The 22,374-nt window shown below is 40.9% G+C and overlaps 1 protein-coding gene across 2 annotated transcripts in view; it reads left to right on the forward strand.

Annotated features, from left to right (window-relative positions):
* Window positions 1-21,421, forward strand: part of LOC126354330 (polyadenylate-binding protein 2) — a 108,780-nt gene extending 87,359 nt beyond the window's left edge. For both annotated transcript variants that reach the window (XM_050003894.1, XM_050003893.1), the window contains exons 6-7: window positions 1,353-1,480; window positions 18,632-21,421. In XM_050003894.1, the coding sequence (XP_049859851.1) occupies window positions 1,353-1,480; window positions 18,632-18,671 (168 nt within the window). In that variant the 3' untranslated portion in view covers window positions 18,672-21,421. The remainder of the gene's footprint in view (window positions 1-1,352; window positions 1,481-18,631) is intronic.
* Window positions 21,422-22,374: the final 953 nt, after the last annotated feature.

Here is a 22,374-nt window from a genome sequence, read left to right on the forward strand (position 1 = left end):
AAAGTACACACGCTCACACTCACGCTCTCTCTCTCGAGAATGTAGGGTAAAGATAACTCCCATCTGTGCAGTTCATAAAAACTGGTGACTTAGGGGAGGAACCAGATGGGCCAGATTGCAAAGCAACCATTTAAATCAGCGTTCTATATTCAGCTGCATGTTGCGCCACAGGGTGATCTACCACAATCTTGACCCCTGTTTGACATTGGCCGTTCATCCTGATGGACAACTCTGATTGGATAGTATAAGCTTGTAACAAGAGTGGAATAGGAAGTGCTGTGCAGGTGGACTGGACAAGTCTTGCACCTGGACTTCAACAGGCATATGATCCCTGTGGCACAGGGCTGGGATTGGGAGTGGCATAGGGATGGTCTAGGATGTTATGGAGGTTGGGTGGATGACAAAACCCTGCTTTAAGATGGGTGGGAAGAATCTTTGTGTGGGGTGTTCCACTCAATAGTTACTGCCCCCTGTCCTATCACCTCCTCCCTGTTAATGTCCGCTGATGTGCACTGCCATCAGACAATGTATCCATCAGTCTTTCCCTCCTCTCTGCTCCTCTACTTTTCTGCTTCCCATTCCCCCAGCCTCCTCCCTCCCATTCAGCCTCCCAATGCTGTGCCTGGCAGCCTTGTCCTGCCTTCTAGTTCCTGCACCCTCTACCAGGCTGTGCTGACTTCTTCCCTCCTCATACCCTACTCACTCATACCCTGCTATCCCTCACCCTCTTCGTCCCACTGTGGATTGCAGCTACCATTAAGTATGACACATTTGCATTCAGGCTGGAGGCTTGCATGCTTGTGTGAAAGTATAATGTTGTTGATATTCCAACCTGTACTTTACATTGTTCACGTAGGTGGTCCTACTCACTATTTCACAAGACTGGGCAAAGGCTTCCAGATCTTCATTTTTTTTCTTAGCATATCTTAAAGACTGAATTGATGTACCAGTTTTGTTGTAGCAACTTTGATCAGTGTTTATCATTAAATGAGACATTCTGCACAATATCAAGTAGGTTGTATTACCATGTGTTTCATGCTCATTTGAGCTAAGATACTGCATGATTAAATTGGTAAAAACGAGAGGGGGAAAAAGCATGCACGCACTCACTCTTGAATATTTGCCACTCTTGAGTGCTGCAGCAGTCTAAGGTGCTGCATCATTCTATTGTGTATGGCCTTCTATAATTTGTTAGGTTTTTATAAAGTCTATGCTTGTTGACATACCTTATTACTGTGAACAGTAGAAAGAATCACTTGAAATATGTGCTGTTACATTTGCTGTTATAATTTATTTGCATAGTTTTGTTCTTTGGATTGAGAAATATTGTGCTATTCTCCTTACTATTTCAGGTAATGCCGAAGAGAACAAATCGCCCTGGTTTAAGTATGACGAATCGTCCTCCTCGAGGCAGAGGGTACCGAGGAAGCAGAGGTAGAGGGTCATCTTATTATGGCTACAGACCAACTAGGAGACCAAGGTTAGTGCCTATAGGTTTTATTTTAGGACTGCATTTTCCTATGTAGCTTAATTTTGTCAGTTTCATAACATAGTGTGTTAATTGTTCAAATTTTATTCGTCACTGTCACATATTATCTCTATTTAAACGTAGAAGTCAAAAATACACTATTAGTGAGAATAATAATTTATGCTATTTGTGAAAGTTACGCAAATTTCCATTACAGATATATATTCTTTCTGCAAATGTAGATGGCTTTTTGTAGTCCAGGTGTACATTGTGTTCTGAATTTGGTGTAGTGTCCCTACAGTCTGTAGCTACAGTTACCAACTTCTTGTAAGTATGATTTCTCTGCAGTTCACAATTAATTGTCTGCAAGAGGGTTATTTGAACCACCTCCAAGCTATTTCTCTGCCATTCCATCCTCAAACTGCATGTGGGGAAAAGCGAACACTTAAATCTTTGTGTGTAGGCTCTGGTTTCTCTTATTCTGTTACGATCATTTCACCCTACATAAGTGGGTGTCAACAAAATGTTTTCACACTCTGAGGAGAAAGTTGTTGATAGAAATTTCACAAGAAGATCCTGCCACAGTTGAAAACACCTTTGTTTCAACGATTGCCAACCCAGTTTTCTTATCATATCCACGGCACACACTCCCCTATTTTGCGATAATACAGAATGAGTTTCCCTTCTTAGGACGTTATCAGTATCCTCTGTCAATCCCAATAGATGCAGATCCCACAGTGCAATGCAATACTCCCGAAGAGAGTGGGCAAGTGTAGTTTAAGCGGTCTCTTTAGTAGCCCTGCTGTATTTTCTAAGCTTTCTACCAATAAATGGCAGTATTTGGTTTGCTCTCCCCACAGCATTATCTACATGATTATTCTAATTTGAGTTACTTGAAGTTGTAATCCCTAAATGTTTAGTTGAATTGACAGCCTTCAGATTTGTTGGATTTATAGTGTAACCAAAATTTAGTAGTTTCCTTCTAGTACTCGTGTGGATGACTTAACATTTTTCATATTTTAGAGTCAATTGCTACTTTTCACGCCATGCAGATATCTTACAGCTGGTTTTGATTGCCTTTACAAAATGGTGAATGATAGCATCATCTGCAAACAATACCATATACTTTGTTAGTAATTTCTTTGGAGTTTGACATTTGATGAATAGGAATTGGACAGCTTCGTATAGAATGCGTCTTAGTGTTCTCTCTGTAAATCAAATGAAATTCTCTACATTGTGTAAACTGAGAATGGATAACAGCACAAAGTTGCTTTTTTGTTCTTGTAAATGCTAAGTCAACTATTTCAGAGTGAATTCCTAAGATTGCTTCTTTAATCATGTTTACTTCATTTCTCAGTTATTTATTGTTTCTGTCGTGAGATTTCAGATTTCCTTAAGTCAGATACTTAACATCAGTATGCAAGGTGAAAATGACAAGAAATTAGGCTCGGTAAAAAATAAGTTCATCATCTACATCTACATGGATACTCTGCAAATCACATTCAAGTGCCTGGCAGATGGTTCATCGAATCACCTTCACAATTCTCTATTATTCCAATCTCGCATAGAGCGCGTAAAGACTGAACACCTATATCTTTCTGTCCGAGCTCTGATTCCCCTTATTTTATTTTGGTGATAGTTCCTCCCTATGTAGGTCGGTGTCAACAAAATATTTTCGTATTTGGAGGAGAAAGTTGGTGATCAGAATTTCATGAGAAGATTCCGTCACAATGAAAAAATGCCTTTCTTTTAATGATGTCTAGCCCAAAACCTGTATCATTTCTGTGACTCTCTATCCCATATTTCACGATAATACAAAACGTGCTGCATTTCTTTGAACTTTTCCAATGCACTCAGTTAGTGCGATCTGGTAAGGATCCCACCGCGCAACAGTATTCTAAAAGAGGACAGACAAGCATAGTGTATACCCGGGCTGCTGAAACTTTACACTTGACATTTGCGTATGAAATTGGCAGTGTAACATGTGAAGAACAAGAAGCGTTCAGTGTGGGGCGCCAGCGTATCACAGCGCATTGAGCACTGCTGTTACTCACGTGCTGTGACATAAAAGTTCCTGCGTTGCCGGCTTTGTTTAGTGAATGTGTAAACAATGTGAATTGTATGTTGTTTACCACATGTTTTTGTTGTACTTACGTTGTTAGTTTACATACTTGGAAAATGCCACCGAAAAGACTTAGTTCACCTAGTGACAATCCTTTGCGTTGAGGGGTGCCGCTAAACAGCCAGCCACTGGAGTTACTATGCAGAACTTGTGAGTTGTACAAGCAGGAGCAAAACTACGTAAGCATTCATGGACACCCATCAATTCTTGCCAATAAAGTGGTGGAACATACGTCGAAAACTCTTGGAATTAGTGGAGTATTACTACAAAACTTGGAAGATACTGAAGTGAGCCGCAATGATTCCGAGGTGTCTGGATCAAATAATACATTTTTAACGGCCCTGGGAAAGAAGAAAAAGCAGCCTAGTCCTGGCACAAATCTAGATTCTTTCCAGACTGATGCAATTTGCAGGCATGTTTTTGCTTACTACAGTAGAAAAGAGATCCAACTGTAGCTAAGTTATCAGTCTCTTTAAAAGAAAGTGAACTCTTAATTGGTGGTAAAACATCACTAAAAATTGTGCTAAAAATATGGGTTTCCATTACAAATACAAACGCTAGACAGATGCAAGTACTGTTAGAAAGGGGACATATTGTTACCGCTCGAAGCATTTTCTTGCACAAAATTGTGGGCAGAGACATTCATTCCGTAATTTGGCTAGACGAAACGTGGTTTAATGCCAGGGAAGCTGTCAGTAAATGCTGGACGGATAACACACCCAGCAGTAGCGGCCATCAGCCGACGGGAAGAGGAGCTAGATTAATTTTGGTCCATTCAGGCTCATCCAGTGGTTTTGTCCCAGACGCACTTGTAGTTTTTAGATCAAAAAACGACTGGTGATTACCATGACAATATGGATCACATAAGATTTGTTGAGTGGTTCAGGAACCTTTTAAAACAATTTTCTGTCCCTACAACAATTGTAATGGACAATGCTCCATATTATTCGGTGATACTGAACAAATCCCCAGCCACAAATGATCAGAAAGAAGTTATGGTACAGTGGTTACGGGCTCGAAATATTGCAGTGGATATGAGTATGACAAAGGTTCTATTATATTCTCTTGTTGAAGAAAATAACCTTAAGACACGTACACATGTAGTAGACGAAATTGTCAAGGAGCAGGGTCATAGTGTAAGAAGGCTGCCACCATATCACTGCCATCTCAACCCTATTGAGTTAGTATGGAGTGATGTAAAAATGTACATAAGGAACAACAAGAAGTCCTTTACAATAAACAGAGGTGGAAAAGCTGTTGCATGAAGCTCTTGTGACTCTGGACGCAGCCTCATGGAGGAAAAAAGTTGAGCACATCGAGAAGCTTATATGAGCAGCACAGAGAATAGAAAGCATTATCAGTGGCCATGAACAGTTAACGATTTGTCTTGCTGATGACGATGATGAAGACGGTTTTGGCGATGAATCAGGCAACAGTGACAATGTTGAGCTGGATGGTATTGTGCCATTATCGCTGTAAATTGGTGAGTGAAAAATTGCTAATATTGGTTATTTATTGCAATCTCAGTTATTATTTACTTTGTAATCTATGTACAGTATTGATTTTAAAGAACCAGTCGTCAGATGCTTGTTTTCTGTATTTCTTTGCTCAATTATCGAAAGGGTGTGCATTGTTACGCTTTTACGTGCATTATTATACGGTTGTTTACTTCCTGTCATTGTAGTATAACTAAAAATAAGTTTTGATATGAATATAATAGAGGGAAAGCTCGAATTTTGTGTGTATGTTTGTTTGTGTGTCTATCGACCTGCCAGCGCTTTTGCTTGGTAAGTCACATCATCTTTGTTTTTAAAAATAAGTTTTCATATACTCTGTAATTGCTCAATCACTTGCATTTATGAGACGGGATGGAAAACTGTATCATCTGCTGTGTGTATAGAGGATGCTGTTGCAATATCGCTATTACAGTACAGCCAACCTAACTTGACAAAAAGCAAAGTGCAATGTTTTGTCGGTGCGGGTATAGGCAGTCTCCTTAGTAGATCTGTTAAGTTTTCTAAGTGTCCTGCCAATAAATCGCAATGTTTGGTTAGCCTTCCTCACAACATTTACTGTGTGTTCCTTCCAATTTAAGTTGTTCATAATTGTAATACATAGATATTTAGTTGAATTTATGGCTTACAGATTAGACTGATTTATCGTATAATCGAAGTTTAACGTGTTCCTTTTAGCACTCATGTGGATGACCTCACACTTTACGTTATTTAGGGTCAACTGCCACTTTTTGCTCCATTCAGATACCTTTTCTGAATCGTTTTGCAGTTTTTGGTCTCCTGATGACTTTATTAATCGATAAATGACAGCATCATCTGTAAACAACCAAAGACGGCTGCTCAGATGGTCTCCCAAATCACCGAGCGAGGTGGTGCACACTGGACTCGCATTCGGGAGGATGACGGTTCAATCCCGTTTCTGACCATCCTGATTTAGGTTTTCCGTGATTTCCCTAAATCCTTTCATGAAAAATGCCAGGATAGTTCCTTTGAAAGGGCACGGTTGATTTCCTTCCACGTCCTTCCCTAACCCGAGCTTGCGCTCCGTCTCTAATGACCTCGTTGTCGACAGGACGTTAAACACTAAATCTCCTCCTCCTCCTGTCTCCTCCTCCTCCTGTCTCCTCCTCCTCCTGTCTCCTCCTCCTCCTGTCTCCTCCTCCTCCTGTCTCCTCCTCCTCCTGTCTCCTCCTCCTCCTCCTGTCTCCTCCTCCTCCTCCTGTCTCCTCCTCCTCCTCCTGTCTCCTCCTCCTCCTCCTGTCTCCTCCTCCTCCTCCTGTCTCCTCCTCCTCCTCCTGTCTCCTCCTCCTCCTCCTCCTGTCTCCTCCTCCTCCTCCTCCTCCTGTCTCCTCCTCCTCCTCCTGTCTCCTCCTCCTCCTCCTCCTGTCTCCTCCTCCTCCTCCTCCTGTCTCCTCCTCCTCCTCCTCCTGTCTCCTCCTCCTCCTCCTCCTCCTGTCTCCTCCTCCTCCTCCTCCTCCTGTCTCCTCCTCCTCCTCCTCCTCCTGTCTCCTCCTCCTCCTCCTCCTCCTGTCTCCTCCTCCTCCTCCTCCTCCTGTCTCCTCCTCCTCCTCCTCCTGTCTCCTCCTCCTCCTCCTCCTGTCTCCTCCTCCTCCTCCTCCTGTCTCCTCCTCCTCCTCCTCCTGTCTCCTCCTCCTCCTCCTCCTGTCTCCTCCTCCTCCTCCTCCTCCTGTCTCCTCCTCCTCCTCCTCCTGTCTCCTCCTCCTCCTCCTCCTGTCTCCTCCTCCTCCTCCTCCTGTCTCCTCCTCCTCCTCCTCCTGTCTCCTCCTCCTCCTCCTGTCTCCTCCTCCTCCTCCTGTCTCCTCCTCCTGTCTCCGTCTCCTCCTCCTCCTCCTCCTCCTGTCTCCTCCTCCTCCTCCTCCTGTCTCCTCCTCCTCCTCCTCCTCCTCCTGTCTCCTCCTCCTCCTCCTCCTCCTCCTGTCTCCTCCTCCTCCTCCTCCTCCTCCTGTCTCCTCCTCCTCCTCCTCCTCCTCCTCCTGTCTCCTCCTCCTCCTCCTCCTGTCTCCTCCTCCTCCTCCTCCTCCTCCTGTCTCCTCCTCCTCCTCCTCCTCCTCCTGTCTCCTCCTCCTCCTCCTCCTCCTCCTGTCTCCTCCTCCTCCTCCTCCTCCTCCTGTCTCCTCCTCCTCCTCCTCCTCCTCCTGTCTCCTCCTCCTCCTCCTCCTCCTCCTGTCTCCTCCTCCTCCTCCTCCTCCTCCTGTCTCCTCCTCCTCCTCCTCCTCCTCCTGTCTCCTCCTCCTCCTCCTCCTCCTCCTGTCTCCTCCTCCTCCTCCTCCTCCTCCTGTCTCCTCCTCCTCCTCCTCCTCCTCCTGTCTCCTCCTCCTCCTCCTCCTCCTCCTGTCTCCTCCTCCTCCTCCTCCTCCTCCTGTCTCCTCCTCCTCCTCCTCCTCCTGTCTCCTCCTCCTCCTCCTCCTCCTGTCTCCTCCTCCTCCTCCTCCTCCTGTCTCCTCCTCCTCCTCCTCCTGTCTCCTCCTCCTCCTCCTCCTGTCTCCTCCTCCTCCTCCTCCTGTCTCCTCCTCCTCCTCCTGTCTCCTCCTCCTCCTCCTGTCTCCTCCTCCTGTCTCCGTCTCCTCCTCCTCCTCCTCCTCCTCCTGTCTCCTCCTCCTCCTCCTCCTCCTCCTGTCTCCTCCTCCTCCTCCTCCTCCTCCTGTCTCCTCCTCCTCCTCCTCCTCCTCCTGTCTCCTCCTCCTCCTCCTCCTCCTCCTCCTCCTCCTCCTGTCTCCTCCTCCTCCTCCTCCTCCTCCTCCTCCTCCTCCTCCTCCTCCTCCTGTCTCCTCCTCCTCCTCCTGTCTCCTCCTCCTCCTCCTCCTCCTCCTCCTGTCTCCTCCTCCTCCTCCTGTCTCCTCCTCCTCCTCCTCCTGTCTCCTCCTCCTCCTCCTCCTGTCTCCTCCTCCTCCTCCTCCTGTCTCCTCCTCCTCCTCCTCCTGTCTCCTCCTCCTCCTCCTGTCTCCTCCTCCTGTCTCCTCCTCCTCCTCCTGTCTCCTCCTCCTCCTCCTGTCTCCTCCTCCTCCTCCTGTCTCCTCCTCCTGTCTCCTCCTCCTCCTCCTGTCTCCTCCTCCTCCTCCTGTCTCCTCCTCCTCCTCCTGTCTCCTCCTCCTCCTCCTGTCTCCTCCTCCTCCTCCTGTCTCCTCCTCCTGTCTCCTCCTCCTCCTGTCTCCTCCTGTCTCCCAAATCGTTTATATAGATAAAGGAACAGCGAAGGGCCTATAACACTACCGTGGGGAATGCCAGAAATCATTTCTGTTTTCCTCAACGACTTCCCACCAGTTACTACGAACTGTGATCCCTCTGACAGGAAATCATAGATCCAGTCACATAACTGAGACAATATTCCATAAGCATGCAATTCCACTACAAGCTGTTTGTGTGGTACAGTGTCAAAAGCCTTTCGGAAATCCAGAAATAGATTCTATCTGAAATCCCTTGTCAATAGCACTCACCACGTCGTGTGAATAAAGAGCTAGTTGTGTTTCACAAGAACAATGTTTTGTAAACCCATGTTGACTTTGTGTCAATAGACAGTTTTCTTAGAGGTAATTCATTATGTTCGAACACAATATATGTTCTAAAATCCTGCTGCATATCGATGTTAAAAATATGGGCCTATAATCTAGTGGATTACTTCTACTACCTTTCTTGATTATTGGTGTGACCTGTGCAACTTTCCAGTCTTTGGGTACGGATCTTTCGCCGAGCGAACAGTTGTATGTGATTAAGTATGGAGCTAATGCATTGGCATACTCTGATAGGAACCTAATTGTTGTACAATCTGGACCAAAAGACTTGCTTTTATTAAGTGATTTAAGTTGCTTCGCTACTCCTAGTATATTTACTTCTACGTTACTCATGTTGGCAGCTGTTCTCGATTTGAATTCTGGAGTATTCACTTTGTCTTCTTTTGTGACGGCATTTCGGTAGGCTGTGTTTAGTAACTCTGCTTTGGCAACACTGTCTTCGATAGTATCTCCATTGCTATAATGCAGAGAAGGCATTGGTCGTTTCTTGCCGCTAACATACCTCACATATGACCAGAATCGCTTTGTCTCGAAACCTGGCAGAAATTCCAAAGTTTCGTTGTGGAAACTGTTATAGGCATCTCGCATTGAAGTCTGAAGTAAATTACGAGCTTCTGTAAAAGATTGCCAGTCTTGGGATTTTGCGTCTGTTTAAATTTGCCATATTTGTTTCAATGTTTCTGCAACATTGTTCTAACCCGTTTTGTGTACCAAGGGGGATGAGCTCTGTTGTTTCTTAATTTGTTTGGTATAAATCTCTCAATTGCTGCCGATACTATTTCTTTGAATTTAAGCCACAATTGGTGTACACTTATATTATTAACTTGAAATGAGTGGAGATTGTCTCTCAGAAAGGCATCAACTGTATTTTTATCTGATTTTTTTGAATAGGTATATTTTTTGCTTATTTTTCGAGAATTTGGGGATTACAATATTCAATCTTGCTACGACAGCCCTGTGTTCACTAATCGCTGAATCAGTTTTGATGCTAGTTATTAACTCAGGATTATTTGTTGCTAAGAGGTCAAGTGTGTTTTTACAACAGTTTACTATTCGCGTCTGCACATGAAGTAACTGCTTGAAATAATTTTCTGAGAATGCGGTTAGCTCAATTTTGGATGATATTTTATGTGTACTTCCAAAATTAAACATATATTTTGGCCAATATATCGAGGGTAAATTAAAGTCACCACTAACTATTATCGTGTGAGCCGGGTAAGCATTTGAAATCAAACTAGAGTTTTCTTTGAGCCTTTCAGAAACTGTATCATCTGAATTGGGAGGTTGGCAAAAGGATCCAATTATTATTTTATTCCAGTTGCAAACTATGACCTCTGCCCATACTAACTCACAGGAAGTATCTACTTCAATTTCGCGTCAAGTTAAACTACTTCTGATGGCAACAAACGTGCCATCGCCAACCGTGTTTAGCCTATCCTTTTGGAACAGCGTTAGGTTCTTCGCAAAAATTTTGGCTGCGCTTGTATCTGGCTTTAGCCAGATTTCAGTGCCTATAACAATTTGAACATCAGTGCTTTCTATTAACTCTTGGAGCTCTGGTACTTGCTCAACACAGTTACGACAGTTTACAAGTGTTATACCAATGGTTACCGTATCTATGTTTTTCTTGTGTTCAGCCTGTACCTTTGTGACTGAAGCCCTTGTGTTTTCTCGAGACCCTCTAACCTAAAAAATGGCCCAGTCCACGCCACACAGCCCCTGCTACCCATGAAGCCGCCTCCTGTGTATAGTGGACACCTGACCTGTTCAGAGGAGCCCGAAACCCAACCACCTTTTGGCGCAAGTCGAGGAATCTGCAGCCTACATGGTCGCAGAACCCCCTGAGCCTCTGATTCAGACCCTCCACTCGGTTCTGTACCAGAGGTCCGCAATCGCACCTGTCGACTATGCTGCAAATGGTCAACTCTGCTTTCGTCTTGCGAGCAAGACTGGCAGCCTTTACCACTTCTGTTAGCCCCTCAAAACCAGAGAGAACCTCTTGTGAGCCAAAGTGACAAACATCGTTGATACCGACGTGAGCCACCGCCTGCAGTTGGCTGCACCCTGTGCTCTTAATGACATCTGGGAGGACCCTTTCCACATCTGGAATGACTCCACCCAGTATGTACATGGAGTGCACTTTGGATTTCTTACCCTTTGTGTCACTTTGGATTTCTTACCCTTTGTGTCAGCCAAGTCCCTAAGGGGTCCCATAACGTGCCTAAAGTTGAAGCTCCCACTACCTGTAATCCCACCCTCTGGGATTGCCCGGATCTTGCAGGCTAGTGGTTTCCTCTGAAACAGGACAGGCGACAGCATCTGGCTCAGTTACGGTGTCAGCCACAGACCGCACCTGGAACGTGTTGGTCAGACAAACCTGGGAGGCCTTACATGCAGGCACCTGAGAAGTCTTTCGCCGCCTGCTTCACCCGGGGGCGACCTCCCACTTGACCACAGGTGCGGGGTCAGCCTCAGTGCGAGCAGTAACTGGGTTAGCCACCGGTGAGGACCGATCAGAGGACTGTGACATGCTGGATGTCTGTTGGTCCCCACGGCCAGCCCACAACAGTGGTGCCCATGCACTGCAGCCTCAAGATGTGTAACTGAAGCCATCACAACCTGAAGCGAAGTGTCACCAACTCGGCTCGCATCCGCACATAACAATCGCGGTCCCTTTTCATACTAAAGAGCGTGGAAAACTGTACTATGCAGATAAACGGACTATCGGCATGTGCTGTGCAACTCTACTGTAGAACCTGACAAAAACACATGAACTTTGTCTAGTAATACGCAGATATTCAAAAACCTAACTAACGAAGCACTCAGGTGAAACTAAATAATTTGACCCTGATATGGAACTGTAATATATCACAAAATCGGTTCACTTTCCAACACAAACAAAAAACGCGATAACTGTGGCTATTAGGTATTAAATTTACACCCATAAACTCAAGAAACTGAGCTATTAAAGGACACAGGTGAATAATAAAATTAGCTCCTGGTTAGGAACTCGTAAATGACCAATGCGGTTACTTGCCTGTTGCTGGATCTGTCTCGGTCAGCCTGACTGGCTGACTAACGCGAACAAGCAATCATAAATTTGCAATATTAGTACAGTTACCACTATTTAGTACTTGTAGAGGTAATTTTCTGTTTATTCATTACTACTCCCAACGAGTATTGGCCAGTAATGGCACAAAAAAATCTAGATAGCCAGAGCTTGGAAGCTAGTTAGTGCAACATGCTCTTTGTTACCACAAAATTTGACCACTATTCAGACAATTTTTGCAGTTCACAGCAGGAAATGGTGTGTTGAACTGATACCTTGGTTTAACTGCCAGGATAGGGAGGTTATTAGACAGCTGCACAGAGGCAAAAGAAAGGAAATTATCAACCTTAAGATAACCATATACTGATAGGCTGGATGAACAGTTGCTGATACAACATACACATTAGTAGGTTATTTCTAGGACACCTGCAGGATATCAGTTACATTGGGCTTAGCATGATGAGGTTTGTGGGGCCTGCTAATTGAAATAAAGGTATCACAGTGCTTTGGAAAACAATAAATAGCAACAGTCTAAATTGCAATTTCTTTCATATCTATTGATAGTGACTAGTTTCACTCAAAATAACTATAACCTACCCACAATTATTTTACCCGGTCCACATAAGGAGTCAGTACTTGGATCCACAGTGTACTGCAAAATGTGCCGTCATCAGCTAGTGTTACAACAGGTAATTCAACAGGTGATAACACTTCAGAATATCACTCTTCTATATAAAGAAAGGATTGGAAGACCTCCTGGGAACATAAGAATCAACAAGGCAACTGTAGCAAGAGGCATTACTTCAGAAAATGTTTACTTCTATCTGGCCAAAGACACACTGAAAACCAAAAATTAGGTTCCAAACCAAATTATTGCAGAACTGTACCCAACTCTCAACTTTGAGGCACGCAGTTCTGCTCATGTTACTACGACAATCATCAGGCAAGGAGAAGAAAATTTTGAAAGGAATAGGACGAAAACTGGTGGTAAAGCAGAAATCTGATAAAACTATTTGACAGTGAGCCTATAGACTTCCAAAGCAGTGCGTTCAATTAACAATATAAATATTGCAAACTTTTGGGAAAGCCTACAGCAGCTAGACTGGGATGAAGTGTATAAGGAACCCGATGCAAACTTGAAATATAACTTATTTCACAATACATTTTTAAGGGTATTTGAAAATTGTTTTCCCAAGAGAATAGTTAAACATAATTCCAAGAAAACATATAAAAAAACCTTGGCTAACTAAAGGAATAAGAATATCTTGCAACCGTAAAAGAGAACTGTATCTAACAGCAAGAGGGAGTACTGACCCCGAAATTGTTCAATATTATAAAAACTATTGTGCGGTACTAAGAAAAGTTATTAAAAAGTCCAGAAGCATGTGTATCATGTCTGAGATCAGTAACTCTGATAATAAAATTAAAGCAATTTGGAATATTATTGAAAGGGAAACAGGGCAACCAAGAGCACAGGAAGACTTTAGTGCAATAAAATTGAATGACAAGTGCACTAACAAACAATCAGAAATTGAAAATATTTTGAATAATCATTTTTTAAATGTTGTGGAGAAAATAGGATCTAGATCTTCACTAGAAGAGGCAAGGCTATTAATAGAAGAGGCCATACCTGCGCAGTTTGAAACAACTGTAATTCCACCAACCTCTCCCTCTGAAATCAGTAAAATAATAAACTCACTGAAAAGTAAAAGCTCTTATGGAATTGATGGCATTTCCAGCAAAGTACTTAAAGCTTGTTCCCCACAGATAAGTAGGATTCTCAGCCACGTATGTAATAGCTCTTTGGAGCAGGGTGTTTTCCCCGATAGACTGAAATATGCCATTGTAAAACCATTGCATAAAAAGGGGGATACTTCGGATGTCAACAACTACCGCCCAATCTCTCTTCTGACAGCTCTATCAAAAATTTTTGAGAAAGTAATGTATTCAAGAGTAGCCTCCCATATATGTAAAAATAAAGTACTAACAAAATGTCAGTTTGGTTTTCAGAAAGGCTTTTCAACAGAAAATGCTATATATGCTTTCACTGATCAAATATTAAATGCTCTGAATAACCGGACATCACCCATTGGTATTTTTTGTGATCTCTCAAAGGTCTTTGATTGTGTAAATCATGGAATTCTTTTAGATAAGCTAAATCATTATGGTTTGAGTGGGGCAGTGCACAAATGGTTTAATTCATACTTAACTGGAAGAATGCAGAAAGTTGAAATAAGTGGTTCGTGTAATGTTAAAACAACAGCTGATGCCTCAAACTGGGGTGCTATCAAGCACGGGGTCCCACAGGGTTCGGTCTTGGGTCCTTTACTGTTCTTGATATTCATTAATGACTTACCATTCCACATTGATGAGGATGCAAAGTTAGTTCTTTTTGCTGATGATACAAGTATAGTAATAACATCCAAAAACCAAGAACTAAGTGATGTAATTGTAAATGATGTTTTTCACAAAATTATTAAGTGGTTCTCAGCAAACGGACTCTCTTTAAATTTTGGTAAAACACAGTATATACAGTTCCGTACAGTAAATGGCACAACTCCAGTAATAAATATAGACTTTGAACAGAAGTCTGTAGCTAAGGTAGAATTTTCAAAAAAATTAGGTGTGTCCATTGATGAGAGGTTAAACTGGAAGCAACACATAGATGGTCTGCTGAAACGTCTGAGTTCGGCTACGTATGCTATTAGGGGTATTGCAAATTTTGGTGATAAGAATCTCAGTAAATTAGCTTACTATGCCTACTTTCATTCACTGCTTTCGTATGGCATCATATTCTGGGGTAATTCATCGTTGAGTAGAAAAGTATTCATTGCACAAAAACATGTAATCAGAAAAATTGCTGGAGCCCACCCACGGTCATCCTGCAGACATCTATTTAAGGATCTAGGGATCCTCACAGTAACCTCACAGTATATATATTCCCTTATTAAATTTGTTGATAATAATCCAACCCAATTCAAAAGTAATAGCAGTGTGCATACCTATAACACCAGGAGAAAGGATGATCTTCACTATGCAGGGTTAAATCTGACTTTGGCACAGAAAGGGGTAAATTATGCTGCCACAAAAGTCTTTGGTCACCTACCAAACAGCATCAAAAGCCTGACAGATAGCCAACTAACATTTCAAAATAAATTAAAAGAATTTCTAGATGACAACTCCTTCTACTCATTGGCTGAATTTTTAGATATAAACTAAGTAAAAAAAAAACTTAATCATTAGTGTCATGCAATATTTTGTGTAATGTAATTTCTTGTACAGACATCTTTTATTAACCTGACACGTTCCACATCATTACGAAGTGTCGTATTCATGATCTATGGAACAAGTATTAATCTAATCTAATCTAGAAAAGGTGAGAAACAGAAGAGGTTTCTAATGTTTAAAATTTCATGGGCAACCTTTATCATATATTATTCTCTACTTCTTCTTGAACATACACAAATTCTGGTTTTCTTTCTGTAAAGTGTTAGTGCAGTCATTTTGCAACTCAGTGCTCCTTAAAGTACAAAATATATGGCCTTAGGACATTGGATCGCAGAGGGCAAGCAGCACACGGAAGTATGAAAGTGCTATACACAAGTCAGAAGCACAAAGCTCAGGCCCATGTTGTGAATAAGCTGCTCAGGCATCCATCAGACATGGAGTAGAGATTGCAAAATTTTTCTTGAGAAAAGGAGAGAACAAGAGCTGGAAGTAACGAAATGCCTATAAATATTGTGCAAAGGTGTGATAGATGTATAAGGACAATGAAAACACTTTGCATTAAGGACCATACAGGCCAGAATCAGCATGCCAATCAGGCAAAATAACAGTGAGCGTTGAGCAATAACATGGACGACACACCAGGTTGAGATGCGTGTTCGGTTAAACATTGTGTTTTGTTGTGTGAAGTGGTCCGTACTGCCCACTGTGCATCCTCGTCCAATAAGAATCATTCATCTGTCAAGGCTGTTTTTAAGTACAAAATGCATGATGATCACACAGAGAGAGATCCTGACAATAGGGTAGTGGGCACAAGTGCCTTGAGGTTAGCGATAGCGTGCCACATGCCTATGTAAGTAATTTGTCAAAGAATATGTCAGTCTTCGTGCAGCTGCTCGTGCAACAGCATTGCTCACACAGAACATGCCCCATTACAGTAGACAGAAGTCGTTCCCATAGCACTGTTTACAAGGCTATTGGCGATTTGGAGACTACTACAGCTAATGCATTTGGTGGCCAAATTATTTTGCAGGGTCTCTCTTATGTTTTGTGGATGTGTAGTGAATTTCACCTTTACCAATAATGGTGCTGCGCTGTGTGGTAATGGTTGGTTAACTATTGCTGTAGTATGTTATAATGGTGATTGGGTACAAAAAGTTCCTGGGCCTTAGACATTTAGTAATGGGGGTGTAATTGCTTATCGTACCTTTCATGTTGGAGAAGTATAACTTCTGCATTAAGACATTCACAATATTGGGACATGCATTGTTATGAAGTAACAGCACCTCTTGTTGTGGACCATTCCACAGTGATAGTTTTTGACAGACATGCTACCACATACACGTTCAGGGATGTCTGCTGGTGTGTGTCCTCAGGCAGTCAAGAAAAGAATTACAACACACAAATTTATAAAGTCATTGTAGTTAAAGTTTCTATAATCACTGCACACATGTCAGAAAGACATGATTGTCACACTAATCCCTTGCCTACATATCAGTCCTTACATACCTGTAGCAGAGCTGTGCTACTTGCATATATGATGTAGCAATGCCCTTAAACAGAAAACTTTCCATCACCCTTCGTATAATGGTCATTAAGCTCAAATATTTACAACACTGTTTACTGAAGGAAATAAATGCGGCAACCACACTGACTTAAAATACAGTTCCAGAAACTGTCTCTCCTTTTTGGAAATATTAATGCACATATGATATTCAACTACCTTGTGCCTCTGAGGAGAAACTGTTCAGCACCTCTGTTTTCTGCACATGGGACCTGGGCCATATTTGGGATCTTTAGGTGCCTATGCTGAACCTATGGTGCAGGGATAATTTTGCGATACCTAGTTTCAGAACATTTTTTAAATTAAAACAAAGTATTAAATAGTATAAAAGTTAGCTGTACAATTGTGTGACTTAATGAACTGATGAGAAATTGAAATCATCAGGGTATTGATCAAGATTTTGTAACATTACTGTGAACAACAATATTTTTTGAGTAAAGAAGAAAATAAGATTCATGTACATGCAAAAATTATTATTTGGGTTTAAAAAAATATTTTGTAACTTTTATCAGTTGGTAGCAGTATAATAATGACCAAAAATTTTTATACTTTTTTTTTAATAAAAGTAATACATTTGTTTACTTGACCTTTGAATTTCTCTTTAAAGAGCTCACAGAGGTTGCATGAGTTCACTGTGTTGTCATGAGTCATTGCATGAGCTCACTGTGTTGTCATGAGTCAGTAACCTACATCTATGCATGTACTCTTGTGAGCCACTGTGCAGTGCATGGCAGAGTATACCCTGTGCTGCTATTAGTCATCTAAAAAAAAACTTATTGATATATTGTAAACATCATTGTACTTTCACTTTCTTTGCAGATGAAAGAAAAGATTGTTTCTACCTTCCTTTGAGCCATAATTACATAGCTTTTCAATTTCTTGATTTATATAATCACTAAGAAAATTCTTGTCAGTTAACATCAATTTACTTTCCTTCCAAAGATGATTAACTTCGTGCTGGCACATTTGTTTTGACTTGTTTGCATGCCGCTTAATGTTGGCATTGTAAAAGTTTTGATACAAATTTGCTTTGAATAGTGTAACATCAGCTTCATAATCTTTGCTGAAAATCACAACTGCCTCACTCGCTGCCACGTAGTGATTTCACCCAGTGTGACAGGGAGCTGCCCATACGAAATCTGATGCTTGTGTAGCACTGGTTTCAATTCGTGGAAAGCCGAGCATGCAAATGTGTAAGCTTCAGATGAGAGAGGTCCTAAAGAGCGATGTGCACATTAATATTGTTTATGCTCGGGATTAATTTATAAAACAAAATGTTATATGTTATAATAATATATATTCTCCTAATTAAAAAGTTGACTTGAGGTTATCATTACTCCCCTCCCGCATTTTGATCTTATGTAATTAATGGACATCCCCTTGCCTCCACACTCTTCAACATTCAATAGGCGTCAGACAAATAATATACTTGTTGGTAAAGAGAACCTGGTGCCATTGACCCAGGTTCCATTCCAGGTTTTCCTTTCCCACATTCTTAATGTATTATGGTGCTGAGCGACATGCTGTTGATTGTAATAGATGCCTACAGGCCAAATTTATTGTGTGGAGATGATTGTATACTGTTTGGATCCATGCAGACCTCCCAATGACCTCCAGAAACACAGTTTACAGTTCTGTTAAGATTCATATCTATGCCCTGCAAATGAAAATTTGCTAGTAGTGGTCATTAGCTGCTGCTGTTGACAACGGGTGACCACTATGAGGCCGATCTTCAATGTTTCACATTTCACAATAGCTGCTGAGTACTCAAATGACATTGCTGTGGTGTACACCAGTTTGGCAGGTAATTTCTTGACAGTGCCCCATATATGATCGGAACCATAGTTGTTCCGACTGAACTGCACAATGAATTCAGGTTTCCTTTTAACTGTATTACACGGGTGACTGTATTTAGTAAATTAAAATGTTCAAAAGAGCAGAGCAGAGAGAGAGAGAGAGAGAGAGAGAGAGAGAGAGAGAGAGAGAGAGATTCACATTATGCATTCGAGAGGATGGTGCAAAACTGTTTTGAGCAGTGTATTTGGTAGCAGACAGATCGTATCTACTCCAATTTTACAAGGCTTTCATGTAGTTCTGATTGGACTTCTCATATCCATTTGTAAAAGAACTATATTAATTTCCTCTCATTTTTCCTACAGGGGCTACCGTGGAAGATCAGCGTACTATATGCCTTACTAAGCTGAAAATTGAAGACAACGATGCCATCTGAGTGCAGATTCGCTCATTTTATATAAATTCTTGGGACATCCATTTTGATGGATACTCTGTTGAAATACTGTATGTATGTATGTATCAGCCCATCCCCTCCCTCCCAAGGAAATGAAATCACTTCTTTATTTTGTACTTTAGTGGCTACTGTTTGCATGTGTTTAACAGAAAGGTTTTAAGACATTATTTTGCTTTGTTTAAAGTTTGCATAGAGAGGTATGAGTGTGTGCGTGCATGTGTGTGTGTGTGCTTGTAGGTGTGCGTGTGTGTGTGTGTGTGTGTGTGTGTGTGTGTGTGTGTGTGTGTGTGTGTGTGTGTGTGTGCGCACAAGTGCCTGAGGCCCAGTGTATGAGCAATTTTGATATGGAGGGTTACTTAATTACACCCCCCTGCTGACATTCGGTAGATGTACTTGCTCTTTTAACAAGTAATTCATAAACTTAATGTTTATGGAAGTTTCTCATTTGCTAGGTGTGTGAGAGATTAATTGAATGTTTGTTTGTGACTAAGTACTGAATTCACTTATATCTTAACATTACACTACCTGCATACAAAAGAATTGTACAAACCAAATTTTTCACTAGAACATACTTCTTTCATTACCATAGTGTTAGTCACACAAGTGGTGATACAAAACTTGTAAGAAGAAATATGAATGTTCCCCGATCATTTTTGATTATATTAAGACCTTAGTGAGAATGTTATCTAGTTATGTATTGAGTTTGATTACTTAACTCTTTGGAAGTACTCATGAGTGAAAACAGTGTGACACTCAGCTTGTAAGGAAGGCACAATTTTTTACTGCCATGACAAGATTAGTTAATTTTTACTTACGCATTATGTAACCACTTTTTAACTGAAGAAGCATCAGTGTGGAATATTTGACATGGGTAATATTTTGAAGAAATTCATTCTGTACATAATCTCACAGAATATCTGAACATAATGTAAAAAAGTCTGCTTTGATTGTTTCTTGTTTCTATGCCTTACATATTCTTTTATTTTTTACACTTCAGTCTACTAATAAATTATTTATTTGTAGATCACAGAAATAATTTTTAAAGTTTTGTAGAATGAAAAATTAGAATGATGTACAATAAGCAAAAGAAATGTAAATTGAGTAAAAGCAGTTTGAAAATAATTTCATGAACAAGAAATTTTTGTTGTTGTGAATTGTGTGTACAAAAAAGTGCTATATAATTTGTGTTAGTTTCGTTGTTAGGACCTACAGCTTCTTCCCCCCCACCCCCCCTCCCCTTCTGGTAACATGTAGTGTGGTTCAGTATAAATTCGGTACTTGCCATAGGGTTGTTTCACAACTGAAAACTGAAATGTCTGTTGATGAAATTTGACATTAACATCTTTTTCTGCTGGGTATACAAATAGGTATTAAGTTCAAGATTAAATACATTGACAGCAACTCATATTACCTATTAATTTTAATATCAGGTTTGTATTTAATCTTGTTTGGGAGTGAAGGACACAAATTTCTCTATGAATATCCTATGAATAAAACGCATTATTGAAAGTGGTTACGAGTTGCCGTATACATTCCAGTTCCTTTATGCTTATTCCAGAGAGTTGTCCAACATGAGACAGTATTTGTTTTCCTTTGTTCCAAAAGTAATGTCTTGACAGAGTAAAAAGTTCCTTTCTTTGTTTCTTTCTCAGAGATGCTAGTAATAACAGAACTAGTTACATCTCAAAATTTGTTCAGTTGTTTGTTTCCTTGAGTCTGATTGCCATTATGTAATATCATAACAAAAGCACTAGCTTGTCATGTTAATTACCTTTTTTCGAAAACTCAAGTCTGTTGACTGGAAATATATTTTCACTTACTTTGTCTTTAAGAGGAGGAATTACTTTTTATGGTATTAACAGTGCAGAAAATAATTATTTTCATGATCTCTTGCACAAGTTATTTACAGTTTTCTTGGGTATTGAGTGCTAAGTTATTTTGAAAATGTTTGCATTTCTTGCCAATTGCAATGTGTATATGTATCCGTAAAGGTTCACCAGTTAATATGAATAAAATCATTTAACGTTTTGTAGACAATTACCAAACATTAGGCATTTAAGTTCCAAAACAGTACATACATTATTATTCATACTTTGTTGAAGTCTATCTTCAAAAGATTGTAAGATCTTTTTGTGCTGTTAAATACAGTTATTACCCATATTTCCATTCTGTTGTTGGCATTGAGGAACTAAGTAATCAAAAGTTATTTATGTAATTTTGTAGTGTAATGTTCAGATATGTGAGTGGAGCAGTACATGAAATAACCTGTTTGGTACACTTTTGGAATAAGTTTAGAAAATGAGATTGGATGTAGAACAAGGTTCAGCCTCTTTAATATTAGTCATCTTCTGTTGTAGCTTATGTTCATCATTGAGATGTGGTTGATCTACACCCTACTCCAGAGAGCTGACTGTGAATGTGTGTGTGTGGGGGGGGGGGGGGGGGGGTGGAGTGCTTGGTGTGGTTGCATAGCTTACAATGGATGTGTGTCGGTGTGTGGTCGTCTTACATTGTTTTCCAGGAACGAGGAGGACATGGAGGAGGAGGAGAAGAAGAATACTTTTTATTGAGAGAAGGACAAATAGTGGCTGCCGTGCAGAAAAAAAAAAATAGAATATAGTTGTGGGACTTTTTCTAAAAATGTAAATTGAACTGGTGTAAGTTTAAAGTATCTTAATAAAGTCTCTCCATTAATAAATAACTTTGTATTGTTCCGCCTAGGTTTCTGACTGTGTTAAAACTTTTACAAAGTGATTTATGGTTTCAAGATGATATTTTAAATGACCGGTTTTGTGCTGTGTTGTTATTTCTGTTGTGGTATGTGTATTGTGCCATTTCCATAAGACGATTGTTTCCATACCCGAGAATATACTCTCCTGTGTATGGGTTGACAAATCATTATTTCCGTTGTTTTCTGTACAACATTTAAGAGTTAAATAGTAAGTTATTGTGTAATGGTGTTAACAATGTAATAGACAAAAGGGAAAAGAACCAGTTATTTAAGTGATCATTGTTTAGGACCACCTGTGTTATCAGCGAGAGGCTAGTGAGAAAATATTAACTATTGGTTGAGCTATTGGTATAAATTAGTGTAAGGTAAAGGGAGTGAGGGAAATTGTACAAAGCTAATCAATCTTCATTATGGATTTTAGTGCATAAAGTTTAAAAGGCCAAAACAAACATTACACATCAAATGAAATTCTTTTCCTCCATATGGGGTATATGCTGTATTGCTTATTCGGGAAAAGTTAAAACCCTGTGCCAATGTGTGACTCAATCCAAGACATTTACTTGCTGTGGGCGTTGTTCTGTCATCTGAGCCACATGAACATGCTTGTAACTCCTCACCATTACTTCCAAATTCTGTCTTTGAATATATGCTAAGAGCTTCTCAGCCTGGCACAAAGTGTGTGTTCATACCAATGTGTTCACAACAGCATTGGTTAAGTGCTAGCTCTACTGTGAAATAATTTGTTTCCATAGCTATTGAGTCATTGTATTGTGGAGCTTTGGTCAAATGTATAAATGCAATACCATATTGATATAAAATTCTTCACTTTGGGCAATCAACAGAAATTCGTTCAAACCTGTTGAAGGCCTTCATGTTCAACAGTTAAGATATTGGTGGTTGATTTCAGACGTGCTATACATACC

This window comes from Schistocerca gregaria, chromosome 3 (genome assembly GCF_023897955.1).
Source record: "Schistocerca gregaria isolate iqSchGreg1 chromosome 3, iqSchGreg1.2, whole genome shotgun sequence".
NCBI lineage: Eukaryota > Metazoa > Arthropoda > Insecta > Orthoptera > Acrididae > Schistocerca > Schistocerca gregaria.